The sequence below is a fragment of the Oryctolagus cuniculus genome, chromosome 6, assembly GCF_051225735.1.
Source record: "Oryctolagus cuniculus isolate XC-2025 breed Fujian yellow rabbit chromosome 6, ASM5122573v1, whole genome shotgun sequence".
NCBI classification, from domain to species: domain Eukaryota; kingdom Metazoa; phylum Chordata; class Mammalia; order Lagomorpha; family Leporidae; genus Oryctolagus; species Oryctolagus cuniculus.
This window is the reverse complement of record NC_142872.1, coordinates 142,685,012-142,705,967: the sequence shown is the minus strand read 5'-3', so window position 1 is coordinate 142,705,967 and position 20,956 is coordinate 142,685,012. Positions and strand designations below refer to the sequence as shown.

General features: G+C 40.1%; 1 protein-coding gene across 1 annotated transcript in view; it reads left to right on the top strand.

Moving 5' to 3' along the window:
• Nucleotides 1-19,528, top strand: part of EIF3H (eukaryotic translation initiation factor 3 subunit H) — a 116,777-nt gene extending 97,249 nt beyond the window's left edge. The window contains exons 5-8 of the mRNA XM_002710740.6: nt 261-410; nt 14,740-14,860; nt 17,720-17,852; nt 19,275-19,528. Coding sequence (XP_002710786.1) covers nt 261-410; nt 14,740-14,860; nt 17,720-17,852; nt 19,275-19,372 — 502 coding nt within the window. The 3' untranslated portion in view covers nt 19,373-19,528. The remainder of the gene's footprint in view (nt 1-260; nt 411-14,739; nt 14,861-17,719; nt 17,853-19,274) is intronic.
• The last annotated feature ends 1,428 nt before the right edge of the window (nt 19,529-20,956 follow it).

Sequence of the window (20,956 nt, the reverse complement as noted above, 5' to 3'; positions counted from 1 at the left end):
TTCTTTTGCCAAGATTCTTATTTTCTGGACTTACAGTTTAAATTCAGGTCATTTTCAGAGATACTCAAATCACTTACTTTTGGGCTCCTGGGCTCCTGTGTACTCTAGTTTCTGTCTTTTTTTTTTTTTTTTTTTTTTTTAAGAGTGCTAGTGAAACAAAGATCCTGAAGAGGGCCTGTAATTAGGCAGAATGTATGAAATAGTCAATTTAGCACTTACTTCTGACCACCCAACTAAAGTATTTTTAACATGCTTCACAGATTGAAAAAGGCAAATATCACCTTTGAGCACATGTTTGAAGAAGTGCCGATTGTAATTAAAAATTCACATCTGATCAATGTCCTAATGTGGGAGCTTGAGAAGAAATCGGCTGTAGCAGACAAACATGAACTGCTCAGTCTTGCCAGCAGGTAAGTGGCCCTGCCTAATGAAAAGTCCCTCCCCCTTTAAAATCACTTTCTGTAGAAGATTATTCTAGTTAAGAGTTTATCTGTGAAAAAAGAAAAAATATCACTTAAGAAAGACCATTTTTAGGTTACTAAGATGTGTGTAAAATCGGGTAATGTTTGTCTAGCCCTGTTAGGATCCCAGGGAAAATGCCAAACTGGTAAAAGTGAAACAATTGTTTGAATACTAACTGCTCCTGTTGTAAGAACCATTGCTGCCTTCTTCCAGTATCATTTGTGCTTTGATACAGGAGAGGGCTTTTTTCTTTGATTCAGCTTTACTTATTGTACACTGTCCCTGGAGGCTTGTGGTATTATGTCTGGGTATTTAATAATGCTCAGGAGAACAGAAGTTCTGCTTTTTCTTACCACTTACATTTGTCCTTGTTCACATGTAGCCTGAAACTAGTAAACTTGGGGTTTTCAAATAAAATTAGATTTTTTTGAATCTGACACTGGCTTTTGCTATCTTTCAAAATGGTGACGTGGTTTGCTTCAGTGTAACTGCCTTACCTATCTCATTGGCAATGTGACATTTAATGCATCAGTAACAATACTGTGAGATGTTCCAAAACAGATTGTTTCCTTTTTATGAAATTAGTCCTGCTTCACCTGCCCACCCCTCTGCCAGTCTTACTCTTAGCAGAAATGTTAAGAGCTCTCTTAAGTAACTTTTCAGCTCCATAGAGTATATGTGGTGGCATAGCAAAGGACCTCTAAGATGACATGGAATGAGTGAGTGAGTAAATCAATGTATGTTTGGTAGCTGAAGAAATAAGATGTATTTTCTCAAGCAACTAGGTTGGAATGGAAACTCAATAGTCTTGTCATATTTGTAGTTGTCCTAGAGAGGACCTTGTGAAAAACAACCTGCACACTTAGTAGTACCTCTGTGATATGACATGCACGGACTAAGAGCCAGTGTTCTCCATGCTGTGGCATGGGTAGCTCTAGTGAAAACTACCTTCTGTTGTATAAATCCACCACAGAGGCCACTAGAAGTCATTATTGGGCAGGGAAGTGGAAACTGAATGGTGAACGAAGTAACTAATGATGTGGCCAGGTTGCAAGGCTAATTTGGCACCAAAGAGTGTACTGTTTGCAAACATATATTTATAGTAGTCTTCTAATTTGTCTATTTTAGAAGGTCATGTTTTTCTGTATTGCTTTTGCAAACACTCGACTCACCTGTATTTAAAGCATTGAGCTAAGAACCTTTTTTCAACCAGCTGGGTTACGATTTGATGTATTAAGTTTTCAGCAATATAATAATTCTCAATTTACTACATGAAAGCTCTGGCTTACATAATTCACGTCTTCATCTTTTCTCAGACCTCCTTTGTTTAGGGCACAAAACAAGTAACAATCCCAAATAGAGCTTTCACATTAGTTACCCGTCTAGAATGTCCATTTGCCCAAACTAGCATTTACAGTAGCCAAGAAAATGTTGTTTGCCATAGCAAACAGTTTTCTCTTCCATATATTTTTGTGGAATAGGAAGAGAACCTTTTGCTTTCCATGTAAAATTATGGAAAGGGCAAATTGGTGTTCTTGTTGGGAAACAAAAATAAAGCAGCCTTGAAACAGTGCTTATTCCAGTACACAATTACATAAAGCCACATTGATAATGGTGTGCTACTAGACTGAAACGTATTTGCTGTTCATCTGAGTTTTCAATTTTTAACGTTACTAGTAGCATATTGATGGCAGTTCGGCCAGTTGCCACGAAAACTTTTCAAAGAAACCACAGCAGGAATCATCCTTTTACAGCTCCTGAAGTATTCCTGCTGATCTTTCCCTTCACGGTCCATTTGTGGGTACCAATTCCCTGAATCACCTGATAAATTTGTTCTATGCTATGAGTAAAACATACCATATTCCCTTTCATTTAAAAATCCCAATTTTAAGTTTTAATTTATTATATGGAAATTCTAGTAATGGTTATTTCACAACATCCTTTATTAATTTTATGTGTAGTATGGGTCTCGAGCTTTTCACACATGAAAAACAGTTCTGTTTCTATTGCTTCTTTTTAAAAAAGTAAATTGAGGGTGGGCATCACCCACTGAGGATAATAAGCATAAGTGGATATTGTGGCCAGAGAAGACTTAACACTCCATGTCTTGGTTCACATCTGTTTAACTTAACTCAGTTCTTTGTTTCCTTGGCAATAAAAAAAAAAAAAAGACTATATTATAGAAACTTCCAACAGTTAACTCCCTGTTTTGATATTCTGGTTGAACTGGTACTGAAAAGATTCCCACAAAATTGTTCTTGGTAATAAATCTGATTTTCTATGGATACTCTATGAAATAGTTATGTATTGTTAATTTCTGGTGCCCTTTAAGGCCTGTATTATGCAAATTTTTTAGTGTTTCTGATTGGTTATAATTCTGAAGAACACTGTTGTGATATAAATGCAACAAAACCATTAAAGTTCACATATTTGTGCGCTTAGCATTGTTCTTTCACATATAATTATATGTGTTTATAGCATATAATATTAATACCTTACATTAAAGAAATTTTTACTGGAAAGGTCTGTCTTAATACTACCTCCTAGCCACAGGATTGCTGGTGATCTTTCCCTTTCTTTGATTTTCTTTTGAACTAAATGACATAAAGTGAGTTATTTGACAGTTAATTATATGGCTGATGGCATTTCTCACACTTCGTACAGCTCTTTTGACTTCAGTTCTCTGATGGGTAGAATTGAATGGTCAGTCCATGCTTTGTGGGCCAGTCCCGCCCTCCCCTCCTACCTTCTTTTGGGACCCTATTTGGTTGATCTTTCCTGGCCTTCATCACTGACTTTCAGTTTCTCTGTAGTTCTTTTTTTTTTATAAATCTCTATTGACATGTTAAGCTCTTCAGACAGGATGAAAGAGTAATACAGTGAATACCCATCCATAAATCTTTTACTTGAATTCATCAATTGTGTATCTTGCCACATCTGTACTTCCTCATTTTATCTATTTATGTGAATGTGTAACTTTTTTTCTGAACCATTTGAAAGTACATTTTAGACATGACTTTCAGCTCAAATATTTCAGTACACATTTCCTAAAATTAAGGACATCTAAACTACCTCATCTTAAAACTCACTTAAACCAGCCAGTGCTGGAGCTCAATAGGCTAATCCTCCACCTTGTGGCGCCGGCACCCCGGGTTCTAGTCCCGGTCAGGGCACCGGATTCTGTCCCGGTTGCCCCTCTTCCAGTCCAGCTCTCTGCTGTGGCCCGGGAGTGCAGTGGAGGATGGCCCAAGTGCTTGGGCCCTGTACCCCATGGGAGACCAGGAGAAGCACCTGGCTCCCGGCTTTGGATCAGCACGGTGTGCCGGCACAGCGGCCATTGGAGGGTGAACCAACGGTAAAGGAAGACCTTTCTCTCTGTCTCTCTCTCTCTCACTCTGTCCACTCTGCCTGTCAAAAACAAAAACAAAAACAAAAACAAAAAACTCAGTTAAACCAAAAAACAGCTCTTGGTCCCATACTGTTCTGCTGTATTTTAACCTTTATTTTATAGGTAAACTTCTGCCTAGGAATTTCTACACATAACTCTTTGTATTTCCTCATTTGCCAGTTGTCCCAAACAGTTGGCAGTATTTTGTACACAGTTGTGTATTCAAGCTCTCACCAGGGTCACAGCACTTACTTCCTTGTCACTTTGTTACAGTTACAGATTTCTCAGCACTTAATCCTCTTGATAACCCCATCTTCCATCTTCCATAAATTTTCTTTGACATCATTAAACTGTAGCTCTATGGATTGCTTCTCAGTCTGGAAGAGAACAAACTAATATTGCCCATCCTTAAATCCTAGTGTTCTTCAGGGCCTGTCTCCCACCAAGTATATTTTTGGGGTGATTTTTGTCTATTTTCTGTTTTGTGTGTTTGTGTGTGTTTTGCTACCTCAGACTAGGGCCTCAGTATTTTTTTACTTCCTAATTATTTTTGCAGTCTCCTCACTTCTGCTTTTCTTCTTTTTTCCTCTATAAGAACCTTTTATTTAATGAATACAAATTTCATAAGTACAACTTTAGGAAAGTAGTGATTCTACCCACAATAGTTACCCTCCCACCCCTACTCCCAACCTACCTCCTCCTCGCTCTCACATTCCCAGCCCCATTCTCCATTAAGATTCATTTTCAATTAACTTTATACACAGAAGTTTGCACACACACACACACACACACACACAACCGAGAACAAGTCTTACAGTTATTTCTCATAATACAACTCATTGAGGACAGAGGTCATGCATGGGAACTCAGTGCACAGTGACTCCTGTTGTTAATTTAACGATTCACACTCTTCTGTATGACGTCAGTGACCAGCCAAGGCTCTTGACATGAGTTGCCAAGGCTGTGGAAGCCTTTTGAATCCACAATCTCTTTTGGTAATTAGACAAGGCCATAAGCAAAGTGGATGTTCTCTTCTCCCTTCGGTGAAAAGTACATCCTTCTTTGATGGCCACTTCTTTCCACTAGGGTTTCTCTCACAGAAATCCTTCATGTAGGGCGTCTTTTTGCCACGGTGTCTTGGCTTTCCATGCCTGAAATGCTCTCATGGGCTTTTCAGCCAGACCTGAATGCCTTAAAGGCTGATTCTGAGGTCAGAGTGTTATTTAAAGTGATTATCATTCTTTGAGACTGCTGGGGACTGTTTCCCATATTGAAACATTCTGTCCTTAATTCTATCTATTATTATGTTCAGACATTTGGTCTTATTTATATTATCCCTTTAATACTTAATTGTATCTATATGATCACTTTAACACTTAGTATGGTCACTCTAACACTTAAGATGGCATTTTTACCACCCAGTTTAATGGGATTTGGGGTCCCATGGCAAGTTTTTTAATAAACAGTACACTTAGAAGTAAATCCGTGGGACTGTATGCAGAACTATACAGCTTTACAGTTACATACTTCCTCCTCCCTCTCTTATTCCCACTCTTATTTTTTATTGAGATCTATCCTCAGTTGAGGATATGATTAACTCTATGTTAAGTAAAGTTTTCATCAAATAGTGAAGAAGAGAAAAAAAAACAAACTATTCCTTGACAGTCAAGATAAGGGCTGTTCAAGTCATTGCTTCTCAAAATGTCAGTTTCCCTTCTACATATTTCCTTTTAGGTGCTCTATTAGTTTTCACAGGTCAGGGCGAAACCTATGGTATTTTTCCCTTTGGGACTGGCTTATTTCAGTAAATGTGATGTTTCCCAGATTCATCCATTTTTTTTTTTTTTTTGCAAATGACTGGATTTCTTTTTTCTTTCTTTCTTTCTTTTTTTTTAACTGCTGTGTAGTATTCCATAGAATACACATCCAATCATGTCTTTTCTTTAGTTGATGGGCATTTGGGTTGATTCTATGTCTAAGCTATTGTGAATTGAGCTTCAACTAACATGGAGGTGTAGGTAACTCTTTTATTTGCTGATTTCATTTCCCTTGGGTAAATTCCCAGGAGTAGGATGGCTGGATCCTATGGTAGGGTCTATATTCAGATTTCTAAGGTGTCTTCAGACTGTTCCATAGTGGTTTTACCAGTTTACATTCCCACCAACAGTGGGTTAGGGTACCTTTTCCCACACATCCTCACCAGCATTTGTTGTTTTTTGATTTCTTTATGAAAGCCATTCTGACTGAGGTGAGGTGAAACCTCATTGTGGTTTTGATTTGCATTTCCCTGATGGCTAGAGATCCTGAACGTTTTTTCATTTGTCTGTTGGCCATTTGGATTTCCTCTTGAAAAATATCTGTTTAAGTCCTTTGCCCATTTATTCACTGGCATGTTTGTTTTGTTGTTGTGGAGTTTCTTGATCTCTTTATACATTCTGGTTATTAATCCTTCATCAGTTACATTGTTTGCAAATAATTTCTCCCATTCTATTGGGTGCATCTGTACTTTCTTGTGTATTTCTTCTGCAGTATAGAAACTTCTCGGTTTGATGTAATCCCATTTGTGAATTTTGGCTTTGATTGCCTGTGCCTCTGGGGCCTATGCCAATATCTTGGATGGTTTCTCAAATGTTCTCTGATAATTTGATATTATCAGTTCATAGATTTAGTTCCTTAATCCATTTTGATTGGATTTTTGTGTAAGGTGTGAGGTAAGGGCCCTGCTTCATACTTTATGCATGTGGAAAACAAGTTTTCTCAGCACCATTTGGTGAATAGATTGTCCTTGCCCCAGGGATTGGTTTTTTGCTCCTTGGTCAAATACAAGTTGATTACAGATGTTTGGATTCATTTCTGGAGTTTCTATTCTGTTCCGTTTGTCTACCCATCTGTTTTTGTACCAATACCAGTCTGTTTTGATTATAACTGCTCTGGAGTATGTCTTGAAATCTGGCATTGTGATTCCTGCTTCTTTGTTGTTGTTGCACAAGATTGCTTTGGCTATTCAATGTCTCCTGTGTTTCCATATGAATTTCAACATCATTTTTTCTAGATCTGAGAAGAATGTCTTTAGTATTTTGATTGCTATTGCATTGAATCTGTACGTTGCTTTTGGAAGAATGGACATTTTGATGATACTGATTCTTCCAATCCATGAACTGTTAAGATTTTTCCATTTTTATGTATTGTCTATTTCTTTCTTTAATGTTTTGTAATTCTCACTGTAGAAATCTTTGACATCCTTGGTTAAATTTATTCCCAGGTATTTGAATTTTTTCTTGTGGCTGTTTTTAATGGGATTGATAGAAGTTCTTTCTCAGCTGTGGCATTGCCTGTGTATACAAAGGCTGTTGATTTTTGTGCACTGATTTTATGTCCCGCTACTTTACCAAGCTCTTCTATGAGTTCCAATAGTCTCCTCGTGGAGCCTTTTGGAACCCTATATATAGAATTATGTCATCTGCAAGTGGGGATAGTTTGATTTCTTCTTTCCCAGTTTGTATCCTTTTTATTTCTTTTCCTTGCCTAATGGCTGTGGCTAAAACTTCCATGACCATATTGAATAGCAGTGGTGAGACTGGGTATCCTGGTCTGATTCTGGATCTCTGTGGGAATGCTTACAACTTTTTGCCATTCAATAGGATACTAGCCAGCCGGCGCCGCGGCTCACTAGGCTAATCCTCCGCCTTGTGGCGCCGGCACACTGGGTTCTGGCCTGGTTGCCCCTCTTCCAGGCCAGCAATCTGCTGTGGCCCGGGAGTGCAGTGGAGGATGGCCCAAGTGCTTGGGCCCTGCACCCCATGGGAGACCAGGAGAAGCACCTGGCTCCTGCCTTCGGATCAGCGAGGTGCGCCGGCTGCAGCGCGCCAGCCATGGTGGCCATTGGAGGGTGAACCAATGGCAAAAGGAAGACCTTTCTCTCTCTCTCTCTCCCTCTCTCTCTCTCACTTTTCACTCTGCCTGTCCAAAAAAAGAAAAGAAAAAAAAATAGGATACTGACCATGGGTTTGTCATAAATTGTCTTGATTGCGTTGAGGAGTGTTCCCTCTATACCCAATTTGCTTAGAGTTTTCATCAGATACTTTCTCTGGATCTATTGAGATAATTATATGGTTTTGGTTCTTTAGTTTGTTAATGTGATTTATCACTTTGATTTGTGAATATTGGCCCTTCCCTGCATGCCAGGGATAAATTCCACTTGTCCAAGTGAATGATCTTTCTGATCTTTCTGTTGGATTTGATTGGCTTGAACTTTGTTGAGGATTTTTGCATCTGTGTCCATCAGGGAAATTGGTCTGTAGTTCTCTTTCTCTGTTGCATCTTTTTAAGGTTTAGGAGTTAAGGTGATGCTGGCTTCATAGAAAGAATTTGGGAAGGTTCCCTCCTTTTCAATTTTTTTTGAATAACTTTAGAAGCATTGGAGTTAGTTCTTCTGTAAATGTCTGGTAGAATTTAGCAGTGAAGCCATCCATTCCTGGCCTTTGCTTTATTGGGCAAGTTTGTATTACTGCTTCAATTTCTGTCTTGGTAATGGGTCTTTAGGTTTTCTATGTCTTCATGGCTCAATTTAGGTAGTTTGTATGTGTTCAGGAATCTATCCATTTCTTACAGGTTTCCTAGTTTGTTGGCCTACAGCTCTTTGTAGTAATTTCTGATGATTCTTTTTATTTCTGGTATCTGTTGTTATATTTCCTTTTGATCTCTAATTTTATTGATTTGGGTTGTCTCTCTGCTGTTTTTGATTAGTTGGGCCAAGGGTGTTTCAATTTTGTTTATTTTTTCAAAAAACCAGCTCTTTGTTTTGCTGACCTTTTGGTTTTTGAGGTTTTTTTTTTTGGGGGGGGGGTTGCAATTTTGTTGATTTCTTCTCTAATTTTAATTATTTCTTTTCTCCTACTAGTTTTGGGTTTGGTTTCCCGTTGTTTTCCTAGATTGTTGAGGTGCATTGATAGCTCATTTATTTGGTACCTTTCCAATTTCTTGGTGTAGGCACCAATTGCTCTAATCTTTCCTCTTAACACTGCTTTTGCTGCGTCCCATAAGTTTAAAGATTTATTTTTTTAAAAGGTTTATTTATTTAAAAGTCAGAGTTACACAGAGAGGAGAGGCACAGAGAAAGAGAGAGAGAGAGAGAAGTCTTCCATCCAATGGTTCACTCCCCAATTGGCCACAATGGCTTCAGCTACGCCGATCCGAAGCCAGGAGCCTGGAGCTTCCTCCAGGGGTCCTACAAGGGTGCTGAAAACCAAGGACTTGGGCCATCTTCTATTGTTTTCCCAGGCCATAGCAGATTGGAAGAGGATTCAGCCAGGACTAGTCCAGCACCCGTATGAGGTGCTGGAGCTTCAGATCAGGCCCTTAACCTGCTGCACCAATTGCCAGCCCCATTTCATAAGTTTTGATATGTTGTATTGTCATCTTCATTTGTTTCCATAAATTTTTTGATTTCTCCTTTGATTTCTTGTATGTTCCACTGTTCATTCCTGAGCATGTTGTTCAGTCTCCTTGTTTTTGCATATGTTCTAGAAATTCTTGAGTTGCTGATTTCCAGCTTCGTTTCTGAGAAGATGCATGAAGTAATTTTGATTATTTTGAATTTGCTGAGACTTGCTTTATGGTCTAGCATGTGGTCAGTCCTAGAGAAAGTTCTGTTCACTGCTGAGTAGAATGTGTAATCTGCAACTATAGGATGAAAAGTTCTGTAGATATTGTTAGGTCCATTTGGTCTATAGTGTCTATTAAATCTTCTGTTTCCTTGTTGGTTTTCTGTCTGATTGATCTGTCCATTGCTGAAAATGGGGTATTGAAATCCCCCATTTTATTTGAGTCTGTGTCTCTCTTTAGATCACTTAACATTTCTTTTAAATTGCCAGGTGCCCTGTAATTAGGAATATATACTTTTATAATAGTTACATCTTCCTGTTGAATTGGTCCTTTAATTATTGCGTAGTGCCCTTTGTCTCTTTTAGCAGTTTTTGTGTTAAAGTCTATTTTGTCTGATATTAGGGTGGCTGTACTAGCTCTTTTTTTTTGTTTTCTGTTAGCATAGAATATCTTCTATCCATTCACTTTCAGTCTATGTGAATCTTTCTTGGTGAGATGTGTTTCTTTTAGGCAGCAAATAGATGGGTTTTGTTTTATAATCCTTTCAGGCAATCTGTGTCTTTTAACTGAGGAGTTGAGGCCATTAACATTCAAGGTGACTATTGATAAGTAACGCCTTTGCCCTGCCATTTTTCCATGAATATTTCTATTTTTTACTTTGGGGTTCCTTTATCCTTTACTGGGAAATTTTCTTCCTTTACCTTTTTTGTAGTAATGACCATGTTTCTGTATTTCTGTGTGTAGCACATCATTAAGCATGTTTTATAGGGCTTTATGAGTGGTGACAAATTCTTTCAATTTCTGTTTGTCATGGAAGGTCTTTATTTCACTCTTGTTCATAAATGAGAGCTTTGCAGGGTATAGTATTTGAGTTGTAAATTCTTTTTCTTGTGACTTGGAATATATCTATCCATTCTCTCCTAGACTGTAGGGTGTTTGATGAGAAGTCTGCTGTGAGTGTAATTGGAGATCCTCTGAAAGTAATCTGGCATTTCTCTCATGCACATTCTAGAATCTTTTCTTTATGTTTTACTGTAGAGAGTTTGATTACAATGTGTTGTGGTGAAGATCTTTCCTGGTCATGTCTATTAGGAATTCTTTGTGTTCCTGTACTTGGCTGTCCCTTTAATCTCCTCCTGTTCTTTTGGGGGCATCATGGTGTCTTCATTATTCTTGTTTCTTGGATTTGTGTGTTTGTTATTCAGCATTTGTGGAGATACTCATGGTTTCTTTCTGTCTGTCTGTCTTTCTGTCTGTCTTTCTGTCTTTCTTTCTGCCTTCCTTCCTTCCTTCCTGCCTTCCTGCCTTCTTTCCTTCTTTCCTTCTTTCCATGTCGAAATGGATTAGTGGAGTGTCTGCACTTTCAGGAAATACCTACAGTTGTGTGTTGGGTTTGGCCAAGGAGTTCTGTTCAGCACTCCAGGGTAAGGGTATGTCTGAGTTGCCACACCCGCATTTGGCATTGTAAATCCACCCCGCACCCTTTTTTTGTTTTAATCAGAGGGGAAGTTTGTTTTTGTCTGCTGGTATACACTCAGCTGAGCTCCGTTCCTCAAAGGAGACCAGTGCATGGGCTTTAGCCCATGGGTATAGTATTGGTCTGCTCTTGCACAAGGGCCACACTGAGAATCTGTGTAGTCCTCAGTGTAAGCTTCGATTCCCTAGCAATGTCCTTTGCCAGATAACCAGGGAGCCCTGATCATGTTGAGCCTCACAAAGTGACTACTCAAAGTCCCAGAGACACCCTGAGTTTACCCACGCAGCCCCAGTGTTTTCATAGTTCTGGCACACAAGCCTCCATGAACACCCAGCCCCCTGTCTGTTCTCCGCACCAGTCTCAGGAGTCTCTTGGCTAGTTGCTGGGTGCGGACATGAGCTGGCGCAGCTTTTATATATGTCCAAAATGATGCCTGCTCACTATCAGCTTGTTAAAGGACGCTGTTGCAGGGTGATCGCAGAGAGAGAGAAAACATGCCACACACACACACACCCCCTTTGTTTTTTTCTCCTCTAGCTTGGCAGGTACCCTATCTCCCATAGGGCTCCAAGCTGGATTCCCTCTAGGCTCTTCCTGCAGCTCTTTCACCTGTGGCTTGGATTGCTGCAGTTTGGTCTCACCTCACTCTCCAGTGCTGGTGCGGAGGTTCTTAGCTACTGGGTTCCTGAGTTGTGGGTTTCCTTGCTTTCCACGTAGGTCCACTGTGTACCTCCGATTTTTCTGGATTTTCCTGTGCCATTTTCTCCCCTAACTTTTCCCTGAGATTTCACTCTTTCCACTTCTTTTAAACCATCTTCTAGACTAAAGCGGCAAGTTCCCTTCGTACTACACTGTCTTAATCCAATCTTTGTTTTTCTTTCTGAATTGTAGTGCTAAATGCAAATTGGATGTTCTTATTGCTCTTTTGCTTAAAATCTTTGGTAGTTTCCCCATTGTTCTTAGAGTAAAATCTCAAGGTAGAGTCCAGGCTTCCAAAGTCTGTGCACTGTGGTCAGTATCTGCCTCTATAGTTTATTAACTCTCCTTTTCCCAGCTTTCCCAGTGTAGCTCCTGGAATACTTAGTTATTGACAGTTCTTTAAATGTATCAGATTTTTCAGGCCATGGCCTGTGTGCATGAACATACTATTTGTGCCCAATATCTTCAATGTTATTCTCTTCCCATCACCCCCATTTTGACTCGCCTCAAAAATCTCAAGATTTAGTCATCAGGTAATGAGGAAAGGTTTCACCTGATTTTATTAAAAAGTCCTGTATTCTTCTGAGGTACAAGCAATTGTAGCACATACTGCCATTGTGTTGTGTTTTTATTTGCATTTCTTTCTTCTCACATAGTATTAGTGCAACAATAACTTAATTCATTTTTCAGTATATATTACAGTGACCAGGAGTTACTTGGGAAAACAATGTGACTTTCTAATCAGTGGATCTGAACATTTGATTAGTTAACTTATCTGTCTTCCCGAAAAAAGAAATGCTTTACCCATTAAAAGTGGTTCATAAAACTGTAGTGAAATAACATCAACATGAAATAACATTAGAGAAGTACTTGACTTATTACACAGGTGAAGTCATTAAGCAAAATTACTGGGCCAAAGTTAATCGAGGTAGTGGCAGTTTGGGATTAAGGGGTAAACTTCTTAGCCACATCAGTTCCATGCTGTTTCCACCATTTGAGAAAGAGGTGAAAATTTCTAATTTTCTTCAGGTTACAGGTGGAATCCATATTTTAATTAGACTAATTTTTATTCATGCCTATTATCCCAACACCATTTATTCCTCAGGGATTTCCTTTTCTGTAAATGTGATAACCACCCAGTTGGCTGCTCAAGCCAGAAATTGTGCTTTGGCTTTGGATTCTCTCTCCTAGCCCCTGAAGATCACCTGTTTTGCCTTCACAAATCAATTCTTTCCCCTTCTTGCTCTGTTTGCCACTACAAACCCAGTTGAGTCCACCATCCATTCTGTTTGAGTGCTACGGTAGAATTTTTAAGGAACTGCAGTTATTTAACTAGAGATAAAATTCCCTAAATATCACCAGTTTAAAGGGTACAAGTTAGTGGTTTTAGCATATTCACAGTGTTGTGCAACTGTTAGTGTTTCCAGAATGTTTTCATCACCTTGTCCCTGTTAAGCACACTCCGTTTCCCTATCCCCTGGCAGCCAGTAGTTGCTATCTGTCTCTATAGATTTGTCTATTCTGGACATTTCATATCAGTGGAATCCTACATTAAGTCTGGTTTCTGCTCTGTGATCTGTCTGCATAGCAGCAGTGTGATCATTTTAGAATTGAAACCAAAACATGCATAACTCCAGAGCACCATTCACTTCAGAATTGGGAGTTCTCAGTTGCTAAAACTATAATGCTGGGAGGTTGCGTGGTGCTAAAGGGCTTCCCATGCACATTTGCCTGGCTGCTGTAACTTGATTACTGTGCTCTTGCCATGCTGGACCTCTTCTGTTAGCAAATCTACCTAATTCTTGCACTTCTGAGGCCTTCACCACTTGTACTTTCTTCTACCCAGAATACCTTGGCATGGTTGATTCTTTAGTCTCTCACCTTCAGCCTCTTCTCTCCCCAGAGATGTTGTGACCCTGCTTTAAAGGAAGTATCTGCTCTTCTCCTCCAATCCTAATTAATTGAAGGCTCAGTGAAGATGGAGAGCAGATCTCTCATTCACTATATTTTTTTTTGGAGGGGGGGGACAGGCAGAGTTAGACAGTGAGAGAGAGACAGAGAGAAAGGTCTTCCTTCCATTGGTTCACCCCCCCCCCCCAAGTGGCTGCTATGGCTGGCGCGCTGTGCCGATCCAAAGCCAGGAGCCAGGTGCTTCCTCCTGGTCTCTCATGCGGGTGTAGGGCCCAAGGACCTAGTCCATCCTCCACTGCACTCCTGGACCACAGCAGAGAGCTGGACTAGAAGAGGAACAACCAGGACAGAATCCAGCGCCCCAACTGGGACTAGAATCCGGGGTACCGGCGCCACAGGCAGAGGATTAGCCAAGTGAGCCGTGGCGCCAGCCCTCATTCACTATTGTCTCTCTTTTTCTTAATACCAAGGCTGGCACATAATAGGAGTTTAGTAAGTATATCTGAAATTAATGAATGGGCAACTACTGTAGTCAGATAGCTATTTTGAGAGCTTAGTTGTGTGATAGCTTCCCAGGCTTTCCCATAGTAGGATAGTTGTGCATGGAATTCAGTGAATGTGGTGGTTGTTGTAACACTCACTAGCATCACTTTATAAGAAGATTTCAATAGCTAAGACACGCAAATTTCTGTAGAGAATTTTTGAAAGATTTTAGTACAGATTCTAGAAAAGGCAAGAGGAAAGGAGCCTCTTGTGGCTTTGCAGAATAAATGTTGCCTGTTTAGGACCTGCTGTGCGAGAAGACTGTTTATATTGCTCTTGCCTAGGGTTTCTGATGTAAATGCTCTGGGATGCGTTGCAGGGATCAGGTGTTAAGGACAAGGATTCAGGGATACTGGTTTTCATTTATACTTCTCCCTAGGTATGTGTATCAGTTCCTACCCTGATATACCTGTGCTCTCACAATGAGAAGCTAAGCTATTTCAGATGCCCCCAAGATTATAGTTGTCAATTCAATATGGAAAGTTTAATCACAAGCTGAATCAGAGATCCTTTCCTCCACCTGGCCTGCATGCATTTGGGTGCTCTCATTCTTCAAACCAAAGGCAGATCAAATTAACATTTCAGAATTCTTCACAGTTGTAGCAAGCCATAACTTAAAACTAGGAAATGTCATTGTAATTCCTTTATATTTCAGCAATCACTTGGGAAAAAATCTACAGTTGCTGATGGACAGAGTGGATGAAATGAGCCAAGATATAGTTAAATATAACACATACATGAGGAATACAAGTAAACAGCAGCAGCAGAAACATCAGGTTGGTATTATGGGAAAATTCAAGTATTTATAAATAGGGTGCTTCAGAATGATCTAAATTACCTTTGGTAAAACATTAACTGTCTCCTAGTAACTCTGTATCATATTTCAAAACATTATTCTTTACATAATGTGTTCCTAATAGATTATTTGCACCTAGTATTTAAAAATGCCTGTTCTTAAAGAGAATCAGTATATTAAGCTCAGGGTGTAATGCCAAGGTTATGCAAATAAGAGATACATTTATTGAGAAAATCAGAAGCAAAGAGATTTGAGAGTGTCGCAGCTCATTTCTTTACTAACTGTAATTGGTTTGGTAGTGGCTCATTGCAACGTAGTTAGCAATCTTCAGTTCATTTAAAAAAACTGAGCAATTGTGATTAAGAGCAAGTAAGTTTGATAGGAAATAGTAGACCAACTGCTGTGAAACAGATAGTATAATACAGACCTCAGAATTACCTGAATATTCTAACATAGCACATAAATACTGCCATGGCCATTTAACCTTTTTCTTATTAGTGTTGCATGAAGGCCACATGGTTTTCACAGTTCCTGGAATACTGTTTTGTAGCTATATGGCTCAAAATGTTCTCAGTATTTGATTCATAGATAAATTAATCCAAAATGCTTCTCTGTGAAAGTGTGTTTATATGTGTAACTACTCTGTGTTCAGTAAAGTGTACTGTAAACTAAATATAGAATTCCAATCATAATTAAATGGTTCTGGGAGTATTGGATTAAATTGTTGAGTTCATATATAAGCTTTGATTTTACTGCATTTGAATTGGGAAAAAAAAGTAAATCTATATATTTTTTTTTAAGATTTATTTATTTGAGAGGTAGAGTTACAGACAGACAGAAAGGTCTAACATCTGATGGTTCACTCCCCAAATGGCTGCACTGGCTGGAGCTGGGCTAATCCAGAGCCAGGATCCAGGAGCTTCTTCCGGATCTCCCACTTGGGTGCAGCGGCCCAAGCACTTGAGCCATCCTCCACTGCTTTCCCAGGCCATTAGCAGGGAGCTAGATTGGAAAAGGAACAGTTGGGACACCAACCAGCACCCATATGAGATGCCAGAGTCATAGGCAGAGGTTCAGCCCACTATGCCATAGCGCTGGCCACTAAAAAATATCCTTTAAACTGGCAAGATGGTGGTTACAAATCTTTGATAAGCTGGGGAGGTAAGGAAAAACCCCAATTGATTTAATTGTTCTTTTGGTTCTTCCATAGGTAGGGATCAAGCTGAGTGTCTTGTCATCTTGGAGGCGAAAACAGTCTCATAGATACTATTCAGAATTCTGATGTCTTAAAATTTTGTATTTGATGTTTATTCAAACTTAGCATCATTCATACCCCTTTTTGGAGTTCTCTCACTTCCACTCTCATGCCCTGTAATAAGTACAGGAATCTTCACAAAGTAAACTATTCCCCTTCTTTAGGAAAAACTGTCAAGTCCCTTAATTTCCATAGGAATTCAAGGACTCTACAGCTCTGGCTTCTCATTGCCTGACCTTTTAAATCTGTTTATGAGATAGTTCTGCCATTGCTGGGAAAAATCCACAACTATTAGCACTTAATTTTAGTTGACATAGTAAGTTTTATGGTCAATCTAAACCTTTAAGTATCTCCTCACCTCTTCAGAGAATCATAGGAATTCAGAGTTTGGAAGTATTGAGTCATTATCTGAAGCATTGTTCATTGTTGGCTGTAGAGTGAAGGCAGAGGCGATTGTGTGTTAAGAATAGTAATAATTGAGGCTGGCACTGTGGTGTAATGGATAAAGCGGCTACCTACAGTGCAGGCATCCCATATAAGGCGCCTGTTCAAGTCCTGGCCGCTCCACTTCTTTTTTTTTGACAGGCAGAGTGGACAGTGAGAGAGAGAGAGAGAGATTGAGAAAGAAAGGTCTTCCTTTGCCGTTGGTTCACCCTCCAATGGCCGCCGCGGCCGGCGCACCGCGCTGATCCGATGGCAGGAGCCAGGAGCCAGGTGCTTTTCCTGGTCTCCCATGGGGTGCAGGGCCCAAGCACTTGGGCCATCCTCCACTGCACTCCAGGGCCACAGCAGAGAGCTGGCCTGGAAGAGGGGCAACCAGGACAGAATCCGGCGCCCCGACCGGGACTAGAACCCGGTGTGCCGGCGCCGCTAGGCGGAGGATTAGCCTAGTGAGCCGCGGCGCCGGCCCCTCTCCACTTCTGATCCAGCTCTCTGCTATGGCCTAGGAAAGTTAGAACATGATCCAAGTCTTTGGGCCCCTCCCTGCACCTGTGTGGGAGAATTGGAGGAAACTACTGGCTCCTGGCTTAGGATTGGCGCAGTTCTGGCCATTGCGGCCATCTGGGGAGTGAACCAGTGGATGGAAGACCTCTCTCTCCCTCTCTCTCTCTCTTTGCCTCAGACTGTCTGTAACTCTTTCAAATAAATAAATAAATAAATATTTTAAGAAGTAGTAATAATTATGAGCACAACAGTGATGACATCATTGATAATGTTAGTTCTAAGTCAGTAGGGATGCAGTTTGAAGAATCGCTCAGTATAGTGGTTCTTTTCTTACTACAGTCAAGATGAGGCATTTATCCCATTATTCAATAATAAAGTTATTCCCTTTGACTCAATAATCAAGAGTTCTTTGTCTCTCAGACCCCTGTTAATTACATAACCAGGTTTTTTTCTAGATCATTAGTTATATAAACTCTTAGATCTCAAAATGACACCAGAGGTTATAACAAAGCACATTTAGGTTTTTTAAAGCAAGTTAGCAAATGTTGCCATTTATAAAACAGATTGGAATTCAGAGCAGTAGGGTTTGGCTGTTTATTTGAAGGAGGTCTTTCTTGTTTCTCCCCCTTTGAAATTTAGTATCAGCAGCGTCGGCAGCAGGAGAATATGCAGCGCCAGAGTCGAGGAGAACCCCCACTCCCAGAGGAAGACCTGTCCAAGCTCTTCAAACCACCCCAGCCACCTGCCAGGATGGACTCCCTGCTCATTGCAGGTATTTTGTAAGCCTGTGCAAAACATAGCTGCTTTTCTTTGTTCTTTAGGAAGCAGCAGACAGGGAGAAAGTCACTAACAGAATATGCCAAGCGTAAAAGCTAGTATATTTAAGAAGGTTATAGGATGAATTTGAATGTAGCACCTAGGAATTCAGAAATATTTATTCCTCGTGCTTCACTCAAGCTGTATGTACATTTTTGAGATGGCTTTATAAGCTCTTTAAAAGGGAAAGCTTTTATTTGAGTCATTTTTTGTGAGAACCAAGAAAAAACACTTAGAAGCTCATAATGCAAAAAGGTCGTTTAGCTGAAGCCCCCTTTACTTTTTGTCTTCTCGCCTAGTACTGTAAAGCAGATACTTGAATTGACTTTTCTGACTTGAAGATAACTCCTTTGCTTTGAGTTCAATGGTGACATAATATAATTCTGAATGAACTTTTCTCTAGGTGTGTGTGTGTGTGTGTGTGTGTATATATATATATATGTATGTATAACCTTTAACACCCCTTTTAAGTGGTAGAGGTCTTGTGTCCTGTGTAAGACTTGATTTGGGTGTATAACCTTCATAGGATTGTTTAGGGCTAATCTGATTTTTCCACAAATATTGTCAAACACTATTTGATTCAGTCAGCTAGTTATCTGTGGGAAAGCTCTATTAGAATAAAAATCCTACGCAGAGAAAAGCTGACCTTTCACAATTTTTCAGTTTTATTGAAATATTTTTAGTATCTATGTATGAAATCCTTAAACTTTCCTAGTACCTATGTAAATTAAATTTGGGAAACTAAGGCAACATTGTCTCCTTAAGATCCAGCTTATACCTTCAAGAGATATGTAGCTGGTCATCGGATTAGATCATTAATTTTAAGATGTAGAAGGAAGTGATGGAGCCCTTCTTTCAAGTAAATTCTCTATCCTTGCTGTCTTGGCTGAAAACTCTTACACATTTTAAAAACACATGCTAAAACCTACTAATTTGCTCCCATCTAGGGCAGGTGGGTCCAGCTGGTCTGCAGTTCTGTGCTTCAGTTTTGTCAGTTACTCTTTTCTGCCTGCTGAGGAGGGCCAGTGCTCTTTTCTCATTGTCTTAGTACAGTGTTGATCTGATCTGCATAAGCAATGCATTTTCATTGACAGCTAATATTTTCCTACGACTGCTAACCTTTTAAAATGTTGTAGTTTTTCTTCATTCTTAATATAACCAAGAGTGGAAGATAGGTCATTTAAGGGGAAAAAAACTTATGTTCTTTTTTATTCCTAATGGAAAAATTCAGTTGATTCTTACAATAAACTCTTGATTCAAAAACAAAACAAAATAGTACTGATTCTTAATTATGCTGATCTTCTTCTTTGAGCAGTGTTCCAGGTGATTTTACCATTTGTGGAACATTACGACTCACTCTTCTTTCTCAAATGCACAGGCCAAATTAATACTTACTGCCAGAACATCAAGGAGTTTACTGCCCAGAACTTGGGCAAACTCTTCATGGCCCAGGCTCTTCAAGAATACAACAACTAAGAGAAGGAAGTTTCCAGAAAAGGAGTTAACATGGACTCTTCAGCAACTCTTAGAAGAAGTCTATTTGTATTTTCTGAAGCACAGAGAATTCCTTTAATGTTATTGCTGTCTTTGTAACCAATAATAAAATAAAACAAAATCTTGACTTCTTGTTCATTTGATTTTAGATGTCTTTTTTATATAACTGATTGTTGTTTTGCTTATACTTACTTGTTTGCAAAAGATAAAACAGGAGTTTACCAGAAACTTCAAGAGGCTTGGGCCTAAGACTTCACCACCTTTGCTACGTTTCAGGCGCCACATTTCAATCATTCAATCCAGTGCTGCTTATTGGGACTCCTGCCCTGGAGACCCTGGCACCTACTTTCAAAAAAATTTTTTTAGCCTTTTATTTATTTGAAAGGCAGAGTTACCGGGGCGGGGGGGGGGGGGAGGTTGGGGTTCTTCCATCTGCTTGTTCGCTTCCCAAATGGCCACAACAATGGAGTGGGCCAGGCTGGAGCCAGGAGCTTCTTCTGCGTTTCCATGTGGGTGCATGAGCCCCCTTAGCCCCTTGGCACTTAAGCTGTCCTCCACTGGTTTCCATGCACTTATCAGGGAGCTGGATCAGAAGTGGAGCAGCTGGGCCTCTAACTGGCACCCATACGGGATGCTGTCACTGCAGACCAGGGCCTTAACCCCTCTGTGCCACAGTGCCCACCCCAATTCTTAAGCTTTGTTGCTCCTAACTGAGCACCACTGGAAGCCCAGGTTTTATGTACTTACCCTGAAATCACTGGGGTGGCCAACTAGTCTCCATACTCAAAAGCCACTGAACATAGGAATTAAAAAAAGAAGTTAGCAAAGTATCATATTTCATATAAAATAATTCATATTTTATATTTATTTAGAATTTCATTGATCTTTCTATATAATGAGAAATAATTCTATTAACAGTGGTGTGAGTCAGGCAGTAAGGAATTTGAAAAAGAATAGTATAGTATGTTGGGGGCTGTCACCTGCAGTGCCAGCATCCCATATGTGTGCCAGATCGAGTCCCGGCTGCTCCACCTCAATCCAGCTCTCCACTATGGCTTGGGAAAGTAGTAGAAGATGGCCCAAGTCCTTTCCCCCTGCCTTCACGTGGGAAACCTGGAGGAAGCTCCTGACTCCTGACTTTGGATTGGCACAGCTCTGGCTGTTTCAGCTGCTCTCTCTCTCTCTCTCTCTCTCTGCCTCTGCCTCTGCCTCTCTGTAACTCTGCCTTTCAAATAAATATATACTTTAAAAAGAAAAAGAAAACTAGTACATTGGAGGGGGCTGGCACTGTGGCTTAGCAGGTAAAGCCATCCCCTGCAACACTGGTATCCATATTGGTGCCAGTTTGAGTCCTGGCTACTGCATGTCTGATCCAGCTCCCTGCATGTGGCCTGGGAGGGCAGTGGAAGATGGCCCAAGTGCTTGGGCCCCTGCACCCACATAGGAGACCCAGAAAAAGCTCCTGGATCCTGGCTTCAGATTGGCCCAGCTCCAGCCATTGAGGCCACTTGGGGAGTGAAACAACGGGTGGAAGACTTTTCTGTCTGTGTCTCTCTAAAATCTTTT